Raw genomic sequence first — 12,114 nt, 5'->3', positions numbered from 1 at the left:
ATATATATATATATATATATATATATATATGTAAAAACGGTTTTCTTTTATTTACGCCGACTTCGAGCGAGCGAGCGGGGGAGTTGAGAGAGAGAGAGAGAGAGAGCATCGGTTGTCGCCCCGCTCCCACCTCTCTTCCCCCCTTTCCGCCGCCGGGAGCAGCAGCGCCTCGGTGATGTGGCTACCCTTTTCGATTCCGACCATGAAATTTGGTTCTTTCTTGGGGTTTAATCCTTGGAATTAATGGGATTCGCGTCCTGATGATGTGGTTCTGGCATCTTCTAGGGTTTGGCATTAGCTGCTCTTTTGGTCGATTTGGGTTTGGAATTCACAAAATTGATCTGCTTAGATCTTTTGCACTTTGATTTGCAGCCATTGCAGCAGCAGCAGCAGCAAACTGTTGGCACCTATGCACGCAAGGCTTAACAGAGATTGGAACCTGAGAAGGCATTTTCGAGGTACATGACCTTTGAGAACTGAAAGTAGAACATATATCGGTAGAATGTAATTTCTGAGTTCGGTGTTTCCCTGATCGTCGATGTTGCTGGGTGCTGAAAGAATACGAGTCCTCCTATGAAAGCGAGTGAATGGTCTAGAGACACTAAGAATCTTCCCTCGACTCTCATGTCAATCAAGGATTTGTCAAGAGATAGACACCCAGAGAGCTCCATGAGAGTCCCAATAGTGTTCGAGTACTAAGAAGTGTTAAGGTTTTTGTATCCTTCTCACCGCGTGATGTTCGCTTTTCATTGTGGAAAGGAAGAGATCGCTTAGCATGAGAGGCTTTATGACCTTGCATATCGATCGAGCCTAACATAGTGATGGCATTTGCCAAGACCTGGTTGGTGGAGTGGGCTAAGACGCTTGCCAAGAGAATGGTGCCCTGTTCTATGACCCTACATAGCGTTCAGGGTTACTCTCTATATTCATGGTAGTATTGTAGGGCCTAACGAAATGATAACATTTGTGAGGAGGATAACACCTCGTTGGGGGAAGTGGTGTCCGAACCTTTGACGAGAGACTGATGCCTTGTGCAAAGGTGGTTTCTGGACCTCCACCATTGAGAGTACATCAAGGTAAGTCATCTTTGACAAAACACTGAGTCCAGACTTTCCTCCAATTATTACACAATGCTTGCCAATGCTTATATTTTGTGAAGGTGAGATTCCAATCTAAAATTTTTACTAATCAAGTTAATTGGCAACTTTCAGAACATATCGGATAAGATTTGGAACTCTGAATCTTTGATATGTGATTTTTAATATTTAAGATATTAAAAATATATCGGATGAGGTTTGAATCTATTTTTTTAATCTTTTGTAATATTTATTTTATTCACTTGATAAAATTAAGAGGTATCAGGTGGAGTTAGCATGGAGTATCCTATTCTTCATTTTGCATGTAAGGAATTGATGTTTGGACACCTTCTCTCATCAAGTTCTGACGTTACTGTCATTATCATGCAAGTATCTTGTACCAACTAGTAGAATGAAATCACAATCCAGGCTGACCTTTCCACTGGTTATTTAATTTTGGAAATGAAGGCTTGTGAGTTCTTTTTTGTCTTTTTTCTTTTTTTGTTTGTCACTTCTTCAGATCTGTTGATTTTGCAGAAATAATTTTCCAGTTCTTATTATTTGTATGGAAATCCTCCATATTACTTAATTTATGCATGTTAACATGGATTATATTAAAAAGTGGCTAGAGGGACCTATGTGCACAATGGAAAAGTGTTGTAGGAATTTTCACATATGCAAAGTTTTCAATATTGCAAAGAAACCTTTTTTTAATCCAAGTTGATCTTTCCACATATGTTCAAATATGATGTATTTGTCCTTCCACATTGTATACAACATAACATATGTTTTGATAAGACTCTAGGGTTCTATCGTAGAAGAAAGAAGGGAAAAGGGATGATCACTTCGAGGGGATCGACTTCCTTGATCGCTTCGAGGGGATCGACCTCCTGAAGTTAGTCTAAAGACTAAAAAATATTTCATTCTCTGTCGAAAAGAAACTGTTACATTACTATTTATAGGTTAGTTCAGTTCCACCTAGAGTCCATCAACTCTTAATAATAAATAAATATTAAATTAACATATATCTGACTCTAACTGAATTAAATAGATTCAATAAACATTATTCAAAAGCTCAAAAAATAAAAGGATTATAATAATTCCTCCCCTTTCAAATCAGCCTTGTCCTCAAGGCCGAGCAGCATCAAACTCGGGGAGTTTCTCTTCAATCATAGGGTATCTGTAGCGTGTCACAACCCATTGACCAAGTAAGTACGGTCTCCACTTCTTGATAGCGTAAGCAATAGGTCGGCTTTTCGGTGTTGCAGTCTTCTAAAAACCCTCTTCATCCGATGGCTAGTGGCAGTTGTGACCTTACCCCCACGTCTTCCTTTTAGGATCATCTGCTTTCCATTAATAATAAACTTCATGATTAGTTTAGAAAAATTTCACAAAACATCACCCAGGTGACACGGACTTAGCTGGTTTTGCCTAAGTCGTGCGGCACCCTCGCGCGTCCGTCCGCAAAGGTCAGCCTCCCCGAAGCCTCCCATTGCCCCTTAGGACCAACAAAAGAGAGAACGAGTAAAAGAGAACGCCTCAATCGGGATCCACAAACAAACATGTCCGAAAAACACTTCATAGACAATGCAAATTACAAACAGACTTTACAAGCTCTGAACAGTGGCACAACAAAGGGTAAAATGGTCCATTACAGACCGAAAAGCTCTCGAACGTGTCCACATGACACAACCTTTATTTACAAGCCTAAAGAGGCCACCAACCCAACTAACATGGGACTATTAAGCCTTCGGCCGCCCCTCTACCTGCTGTACAAGGCATGAACATGCCAAAAGACACGGACACACATAAGCATTACATCGAACATCTTGTTTAGAAGTTTGTCCGTGACATTCTCCCCCACTTATCCCTTCGACGTCCTCGTCGAAGCCTTTGTGAACACTGCAACTCTTCGCCTTTGCTGAGTCTTCAATCTTCTGCTCCAGCTGCAATGCGCCTCCTGGCTCCCAGCTGCTCTCCGCTGTTGTTTTTGAGTAGTCGAACCTTTGATCCGCCATGCTGCTTCAACTCACCAATGACTCTGACTCTGGTGTGGGGTTGGCTGAGTTGTGTTGATCCTTGTTGATTCCTGCGGATCCCCCAAAATGAAGGAAAAGACCATCCTTACTGCGCCAGTCTCTCAAAAATTCCACATGCTGCTTGAACTGGGTGGATGCTTGTTGGAGCTTTAACGAGCATCGTCTCGCAAACTTCTGAAGTTTTGGGTCCTTCCTCCACAAAATCTGCTCATTGACTCTTCTTTCAGTTAGTTGTCACATCCAAGTAGGTTCGCATAACTTCCGCTTTCGATTGGCATTTCGTTGGGAAATGAAGCGGACAATCTACTCTCAGTAGCACTGATCACCATTGGTGAGGATTTGACAATTGTTGTCTTCCATTCTCTTCGAAGGGTCTTTGAACTTGTACAGAGCTCCTCTGCTGGATAGATAAGAGAATTGGGGTACTCGGTTTCGCCCATTCTCTTAAGAGTTGAGAAGGCAAAGGTTACTTGACTTCGCCCGCCTCCTCGAGGTTGTACTTCATGCATCGAGCTGGTTACTGGCCTTCGCCTGCTCTTTGCTCACACTTCTGAAGCACTTGAAGTGTTTGCACTGCTTGCGTTGAGTTAGCTACTGTGATTCACCTTCTCAATGCCATTGAACTTCTGGAATGCAGGAAGTTTTCACCCCAACTTGGAGTAATTCTCTGATAGATGAGGTCGCCTCTGGGATTGTACCGTCTTCTCCATCAACCCTGCCGCCTACTCCACTGAGTAGCAAAGGTACAACACCGCGTACTGCTTGCTTCGTTCCTTGGTCGTGCACTCTTGCATGACCCGAAGTCCTTCACTTACGGCTATCTTGATGAGAAACTTGTTGACATCGGTCTTACGAAGTTCCTCGGCCTCTGCCCTTCAGCCTTGTCTCGGTACTTGGAGATTGCCTCTGCATGCTCCACCTCCTCGGCCCCTTTCACGACCAAACACTCTCCCTCCATGAGAGTAAGGGATCAATGACCTTCACGGAAGTCCCGCCTCTGCGGTACCATGGCGCTGCCATGCCCATGGCACTACTATCCGTCGCCTCGCATCTCCATCCCTTTTCTTCACAATCAGTAGATATGCCTCCGTGACACTCCTCCGAGTCCACCTCCATTCTAACTGATTGCTTGATTTTGGGTAGCTAAGTCCCTCTTGGACTCGTCGTCGCTTCCTCGCCCTTTTCGACCCCCTGCTTCAACACCTCTATGTTCTCTAAGCAGACTGTTTGGTCGATGGAAAGACAGACTGCAACTCCCATGCATGGCCTCTGCCATCGCATTAAAGGGTCTGCACCGATTCTGTTCTCCTTAGCTTCCTTGGTAGCAACGTTCGCTTACTCGACCTTGTCCTCTGACTTGTCGGGCTCCCTTAAGCGAATATGAGCTCTGGAGCAGTCCAACTCTCCAGCTGCTTCGATCATACCTCTGCATGATCAAGTCCCTCCCATGGGACTCACTGGTACTTGCATTCGAACTTTTCCCTTGGTGGAACACAGCCCCCATATGCTGATGACCAAGGTTTTCATCCGATGCAAAATTCGATGCACGCCCGGAAGACCCGCCTCTGCGGTACCATGGCCTTCACTCCTTGAATCCATAGCCCTTCTTGCCGTCGTGTTGTTCACCGAAGTGGAGCTTCCAGTAGCTCCCGATCATACCTCCATATGATCTAGTCCCTCCCGGGACTATGTCGTGTGTGTCGCATTGCCACGAACTGTTCCACCACGATCCGCTGCACCATGTCGCCTCCTGGTGACATCTCCATTGCATTCTGATCCTTGTGGAATAAACTCGAATTGTGAACCCTCCATGTGTGGCCTCTGCCAATACATCGCAGGGTCTCCTCCACCTTCGATTTTGTTCGCTTTGGCAATCAACCTTCATCCACCCACTCTTGGGTCACACCTAGATGAAGCACCGCTCTAGGACAGTCCGTCGCCTAGTAACTCCCGAAGTCCACCGACTTCGCTGTAATTTGTGCACCATTGCCTGGATCCTGGGCCTCTGCCCCTACCAGCACAATCTCCGCTGCGCACTGCTTCCTTCATGGCAACTTGAATGGCAACACTGTGGCATATTCTTCAAGAGTACCTGCCTCTGCGTCCTCTTGCCCCGTGCTAAGGCCTTCTGAACCCAACTTCGCCTCCGCAAATTGAGTCGCCTTAGTTCCTCCATCAAATGCTCCTCCGAGATAAGGTGCATGTGCCCAGAAGCTCCCTTCGTCTTTGGCACCATGCAAGATGAGTCCACTCCGTCAGAATGAAGGACCCATGGCACAACATGATCCTGCTCTTGCCTCTACAAGAGTTCATGTCCTTGACCTATGTCTAAGGAAAGCACTGTGCCTCTGCTCCATGTTCCAACTTCTCTGCTGGCTCCCTTCATGCGGCTTGGGTACTTCGCCAAGTTACACCCAAGTTGCTCCGCTCCTCGTTTTTGCATTGAGTCGATGGTGGCCCTCGCGCCCACCATTCCACGGGTCAGCCCTCCCTTGAGTCCGATCTCCATATCGACTCTAAGTGTGCCTTCATTTAAGTTGCTTCAGGTCGCTCCCCCACTTGATCTCGCAATGCATCCACCAATGCATTCTCTCAAGCGAGATCATGCGACGACTCCTCGCCGCTTGCTCAGTCCATCGAGCTTCGTGGAGTTGTTGTTTGTTGAGGTACTCCTCCTCAACATGTGAGGTCCGTCTCACATGATTCTCCCTCTGGAGAGCCGAGACTTATCCCTCCTGGATAACTGTCCCATTGGAGCAACATCTCTCTTCGTTTCGGAGACCACCATCCCCTTGGACTACTCCGATCTGCTGAACAAACTGTGCATTGTTCTGCCTCATGCAAACGCACTTGCTAGATTGCGCCTCCACGTCAATACAGCCACCACTGCACCCCTCAAGGCCTAGCAACATGCTGAACTCGTTGCACACTTCAGCCTCCTCCGGACGTATCCTTCGCATGCCGAAGAGAAAGTTTCAATGCTCCATGGCGCCGAGTTTCGGTCGCCTTGGGATGGCCACGAACAATCCATCGTCCGCATACAAGCCCATGCATGAGTACCGAATTCTTCGAGTTAGCAATTCCCCTCACCTCTGTGAGCTTTGCACAACTCTTTCGGTCGCTGAGCAACTCATTCCACTTTGCATGGTCTCGTCCTTTTGCCAAGCGCCTCGCTTGCCTTGAGCACCATCAAGTAAAGTTGTCAACGTTGAGCCGTAGCTCAAACTCAGCCATCCCAACCTTTGTGCGCTCCACATTCTTCCAAGCTTGCCTGTTCTCGTGGTGCCTCTTGCGCGAAGGGTTGGCCATTCCTCTGAATGCCAAACTCAGATGCCCGCTCCTCTGAGCGACTCCTTTTCCCTACATCTCCATGCCCGTTTTCCCCCAAACGGTCGCGCGTGTGCTGACTGCCCTCAACGCATCCCCGCTAGGTCCCCCACGTTTGCATGCTAAGTGTTTCTATGAGTGCTTGTCCCGCTCTGATACCATATGACACGGACTTAGCTGGTTTTGCCTAAGTCGTGCGGCACCCTCGCGCGTCCGTCCGCAAAGGTCAGCCTCCCCGAAGCCTCCCATTGTCCCTTAGGACCAACAAAAGAGAGAACGGGTAAAAGAGAACGCCTCAATCGGGATCCACAAGCAAACATGTCCAAAAAACACTTCATAGACAATGCAAATTACAAACAGACTTTACAAGCTCTGAACAGTGGCACAACAAAGGGTAAAATGGTCCATTACAGACCGAAAAGCTCTCGAACGTGTCCACATGACACAACCTTTATTTACAAGCCTAAAGAGGCCACCAACCCAACTAACATGGGACTATTAAGCCTTCGGCCGCCCCTCTACCTGCTGTACAAGGCATGAACATGCCAAAAGACACGGACACACATAAGGATTACATCGAACATCTTGTTTAGAAGTTTGTCCGTGACACAGGGTTGATAGCCATTCAATTCCAAGCACCACTTTGAAGTCTTCCAAGGATAGCAAAAAGAAGTCAACAAGCAACTCTTGGCCCTACAAAGTCAGCTTAATCTTTGCGCACTTACTATCACAAGTTAAAATCCGTCCATCGACGACCTTTACTTCAAATTTATTACGGTCTTTAATGTGGTAGGCTAATCGGTTGGCAACCTTACTGTTCATAAAATTGTTAGTGCTACCAGTAAAACTGTAACATGTTGATGTTTCAAAGTTCCTCCAACTTTCATAGTTTGCGGGTTAGAGTAGCCGGCTAATACATACACTATATGTATGATAGGTCCAACATCGTCATCAGAATCCATACCTTCATGATCGGAGTCCACATTATTAGCTTCCGGTTCCTCCCCAATTGGTTCAATCATAAGAAGTTGCCCTTGTTTACATCGGTCCTCCCTACTCCACTTTTCCTCACAACGCCAGCACAAACCCTTCGTTGATCTTTCCTTGAGTTCTTCTCGGGTTAGCCTTAGGGTGTTAGGGTTTCGGTTAAGAATAGATGGGGCGGGTGGCTTGCTGATCATCTGTTTGTTGTCAATTCTATTTCGATGATTTTTCCTACTAATTTTTTCCTCATTTAAACGTGCAAATGATATCGCAGCAATCATAGTGCGAGGTTGATGAGCCTTAACTTCACATCGAATATCTAGATTAAGTCTTTCGATGAATATACCCACCAGTTATCGTTCAGACCAATCTCTAGCTTGATTTGACAATCATTCAAATATGCTATGATATTCCAATACTGTAGAAATCTGACGAATTTTGGTAAGCTGTCCATCAACATTTTCATATTCAGATGGTTCAAAGCGAACAAGAAACCCTCTCTTAAATTGCTTCCATGAGGGGACTCCATGACAAATTTCGTACCAATAATACTATTGGATTGCATCTCCATATAGCTGGATTGAGGCTATTTCCATCTTGGATTCTTCTAGGGTTATGTGAAAACGAAAATATTTTTCTGCCTTAGAGATCCAACTGATCGGATCTCCATCTTGGAAATTCCACCTTCATGCGTGGGTAGCTTGTGTCATGTTCTTGGTTTTTTCTTGTGTCTCCAGATCGGTTCAATATAAGATTTGAACTTTCATCTTGTTGAAAGTTGCTGAAGCTCTCCAGTAAGCTCTTTTTGAAATCATTAAGTGTTTCTTGCAGTCAGTTCTCAATTCTGATTTCCAATGCTTTGATTTAGGCATTTACTGAGTTGTCGGTAATCATTCTGTAAGACTGCAAATCTGAAATCTCAACTCTTGTTTCTAGTGTTGGGACTAGGGCATCAATCACTGCCCTATTCGGTGCTGCTGCGGTGACGTAGTCGATGGCAGCACTGTGTGAATGAAGGATTGGTGCGAGGATGCAGGATGTAGCTACGGTCGCTATGTGGAGGGATCACTATTATTGAGGGCTGGGAGGCAACGATGGTGGTGCGATTGGGGGCAGCGTCGCTGGGGGCTAGTCACTGCGATGGCTGCGGCGGTTGAGGACAAGGCTGTTACGCGGATGGGAGGCAGTGTTGCCTTGTCTCTATCGCACTGCAAAAGGAGGTGTTAGCGACGCCGAAGGATCGTGGGCAGTTGAGGAAACAACGGCGGTTGTAGCGGTCGCTGTCGATGCTGACAACGAAGAGGGAGGAAACAACGACGATCGTAGTTGACTTGTTTCGATCACCGCGAGGTGGGAGGGTCACGCGACGATCGTATTCGACTCTAATTGAACTAAACAGACTCAATAAACATTAATCAAAAGCTTCCGAAGATTCCTAACATGTATTGAAAAATCAATAGTTAATTTTAAAATTTTAAAATATTAAAATATTAAATATGAAAATTTTATGGATATGAAAGTTTATTAGAATTTCATTACAAATGAAAAAAAAATATTTTTTTTCAAAAAGAAAGAAGTGAAGACGAGATTTGATCATAAGACATTGCTAAAACATGAATATAGTGGTAGTGTACAAGATTCACTTATCAAAATCTTATTTAATAATTTTTTTGATTTAAAATATTGATCTAGTGATAGTGTATAAGTCCCGTTTGTTAAAATAAAAGTTTCAAAATATCATCTAATAATTTTTTTTGTACTAGAAGGTTCAAAGCACCAATATATTTATGTATGGATGTCGACCCGCTTAACTAAATGTAAAATTTTTATACATAAAATACTAATTTAGCAGTATAGGAGGCCCACTTATACGAAAGTTATAAGGATTCAAAATCTCATTTGATAAATTTTTAATAATTAAAAAAAATTAATGGTAGTGAAAAAGATTCACTTGTAGGTGAGGAATCTAAATTTTCAATCAATATAACACAATAGCTTATGCTTAATATTTAAAATTTTACAGGTATATAATATACATGCTATATTTAGATCAGTCCTTTCTCATGGTATAGGAATGAGAGAAGCAGATACTGTTGGGGGTCCTCAGGAATATTTAGATCATTCCTTTGTCATGGTATATTTAGACTTGCTGTCGGGGGCGCATCCCGTCGCCTCCAACGGTTAGTTCTTCTCCCCTGTTTTGTTCTGCCTCTACATGTAACGAAACAACGGATAAACATAAGAAAGAGAATATATTTAAGGAAGTAGTTATAGTTTTGATATGCTTATGAAAGAAAGACTTTCCAAACACTTTACGAAGAATTGAATCTGGGCGAATTTTTTCTCAACGGAAGAGAAGGGGATTAATATAGAACAAGTAAGACTATTTTCGAAAAGAAAACTATTCACTTACTATTTTGATTAGTTTTTATATTTTATATTTCTTTCAATAGTCCCACATTGTTAGTTAGTTATTTTTGAAGTTGGAGAACTAACATAAATACAATCTATAAAATTATAAAAAAATATTTTTAAGTATTGCAAAGATTTCTCCTCATTTTCAAGTAATAATTTTTCATTTTCGTTTCCGTCCTGCGGTTCCGACACACCCAACTCCAAGCCTAGGCCTTCAGTGCAGTTTATCAGAAGATGGCCATGGCTGTCAAGGGAGAAAACCTTGTGGTCACGAAGCTAAAGCTCGAGAGGATGCTCAGCATGAAAGGTGGCAAGGGGGAGACCAGCTATCTGAAGAACTCACAAGCTCAAGTACTGATGACTTCTTCTTGCCCCGTGTTGTTCCTTGGAATCTTCTCTGCCTTTGTAAGATGAGACATCAACAATGGAGCTAGCTAAATATCTGTGCTTTTGTAGGCTCGCCATGCACGAGCCATGCTGCACTTCCTGGAAGCAACGCTGAGCGCGATGAAGCTTCCCTTGCTGGAGGACGGTGGCACGTTTGCCGTCGCAGACCTGGGCTGCTCATGCGGCACCAACACGCTCTTCCTCATGGGCATCATCGTCGAGCACGTATCGAAGATGTACGCTGCGCTCGGCCACGATTCCCCCGAGTTCCAGGTCTTCTTCTCCGACCTCCCCTGCAACGACTTCAATGTCCTCTTCCAGCTTCTCCCGCCACAGTTGAGCAGCAGTAGCCTGGAACAGTGCCTGGCGGCCGCCGAAGAGCAGCGGTCCTACTACGCCGCTGGCGTGCCCGGCTCGTTCTACGGCCGACTTTTTCCTTCTAGATCCATAAACGTCTTCAACTCCACCTTCTCCTTGCATTGGCTCTCTCAGGTATCATCAGCTCACCATGCTTTCGATCTGCTGTCGAACAATTGGAGTCCAAGGAGTCACCGCTATTTGGTGTCGCACTGCAACAGGTGCCCGAGCGGGTGACCGATAAGCGATCGCCGGCATACAACAGGGGGCGGGTCTTCGTCCATGGCGCGTCCGCGGACACTGCCGCTGCCTACAAGCAGCAGTTCCAGGCGGATCTCGCCAGCTTCCTGCGCGCCCGCGCCGTCGAGATGAAGGTTGGCGGCGTAATGTTCCTCGTTTGCCTCGGCCGGACATCCATCGACCCGGCCGACCAAGGCGGCGCAGGTTTCCTCTTCGGCGCTCACTTCCAAGACGCTTGGAACGACCTCGTCGAAGAGGCGAGCACTCACTCACACCGAGTTCACGTCTGCTTCAACCGTATCACACGCCACTGATCCGAACTTGTCATGTTTGTCGATCGCAGGGTCTACTGGAGAGCGAGAAGCGTGACAGCTTCAACATCCCCGTGTACGCCGCCTGCCTCAGGGAGTTCAAGGAGGTGGTGGAGGCCGAGGGCTCGTTCTCCATCAACAAGCTTCAGGTCGTCAAGGGAGGCAGCCCGCTGGTGGTCAACCACCCAGAGGACGCCAGCGAGGTCGGGCGAGCGCTCGCTAACAGCTGCCGGTCGGTGGCCGGCGTGCTCGTGGAGGCGCACATCGGCGAACGTCTGAGCGAGGAGCTGTTCGGGAGGCTGGAGCTCCGGGCGGCACGCCATGCGAGGGAGCTGATGGAGCAGATGCAGTTCTTCCACATCGTCGCCTCGCTCTCTCCCTCGATCCCATCTCATCCCGCGAGCTGACGCATTCCTGATGAGCCCGTTCATGCGATTCCTTCGATTCATGACGTACGAGATGACCGTAGAAGCATTCATGCAGTAATCGGACATGAGACTGTGTTGGGGACGAAGGAGCAAGGATTGAAAAGTATATGCATTACCCCATAAATCTTAGGATACTATTTAGGGTAATGTTTACAACTATTATCTAAATAATTATTATAAATTAATTCTTAATACTGTTCTTACCTACATCCAATTGAGATATAAAATAAACATGCTTCTGAATTATAAATGATTCGATAAGAATATCTATAACTTGTTGATATGTATGATAATATTTTATTATTATGACTTCACCTGCTATAAGATTTTGGATAAAATAATAACATATCTCCATGCTTCGTTCTTTTATAAAATATTATATTTTTTATCATTATAATTATGTTGTTGTAAAATATTTTCGTTACTTCTTTTTATTCTTGATAAAGATCTTCAAGAAGTCTTTTAAGTCATTATTTGATAAGCTACTAATGTTGCAGCTAAATTGTTAGAAATACTTTTTCTATCATCTAAAGCTAATCTCTAATCATTA

The 12,114-nt window shown here is 45.1% G+C and overlaps 1 protein-coding gene across 1 annotated transcript; it reads left to right on the top strand.

The window, feature by feature from the left end:
• The first annotated feature begins 74 nt into the window (after positions 1-74).
• LOC135671945 (indole-3-acetate O-methyltransferase 1-like) lies at positions 75-11,638 on the top strand. Its single transcript, XM_065180380.1, has 6 exons — positions 75-286; positions 373-458; positions 10,052-10,192; positions 10,298-10,720; positions 10,807-11,082; positions 11,169-11,638. The coding sequence occupies exons 3-6, from the start codon at positions 10,076-10,078 to the stop codon at positions 11,541-11,543; spliced, it is 1,191 nt and encodes a 396-aa protein (XP_065036452.1). The 5' UTR covers positions 75-286; positions 373-458; positions 10,052-10,075; the 3' UTR covers positions 11,544-11,638.
• The last annotated feature ends 476 nt before the right edge of the window (positions 11,639-12,114 follow it).

Source organism: Musa acuminata, chromosome BXJ1-1 (assembly GCF_036884655.1).
Source record: "Musa acuminata AAA Group cultivar baxijiao chromosome BXJ1-1, Cavendish_Baxijiao_AAA, whole genome shotgun sequence".
Taxonomy (NCBI): Eukaryota; Viridiplantae; Streptophyta; class Magnoliopsida; order Zingiberales; family Musaceae; genus Musa; species Musa acuminata.
Note: the sequence above shows the minus strand (reverse complement) of the source record. Positions and strands in the feature narration are given on the sequence as shown.

Excerpts from the sequence above, each read along its gene's own strand:
- LOC135671945 (XM_065180380.1), top strand. The coding sequence starts at position 10,076 with ATGGCCATGGCTGTCAAGGGAGAAAACCTTGTGGTCACGAAGCTAAAG. Across the intron at positions 10,721-10,806 it reads CCTTGCATTGGCTCTCTCAG|GTGCCCGAGCGGGTGACCGA; the intron begins GTATCATCAGCT and ends GCACTGCAACAG. Across the intron at positions 11,083-11,168 it reads GGAACGACCTCGTCGAAGAG|GGTCTACTGGAGAGCGAGAA; the intron begins GCGAGCACTCAC and ends TGTCGATCGCAG.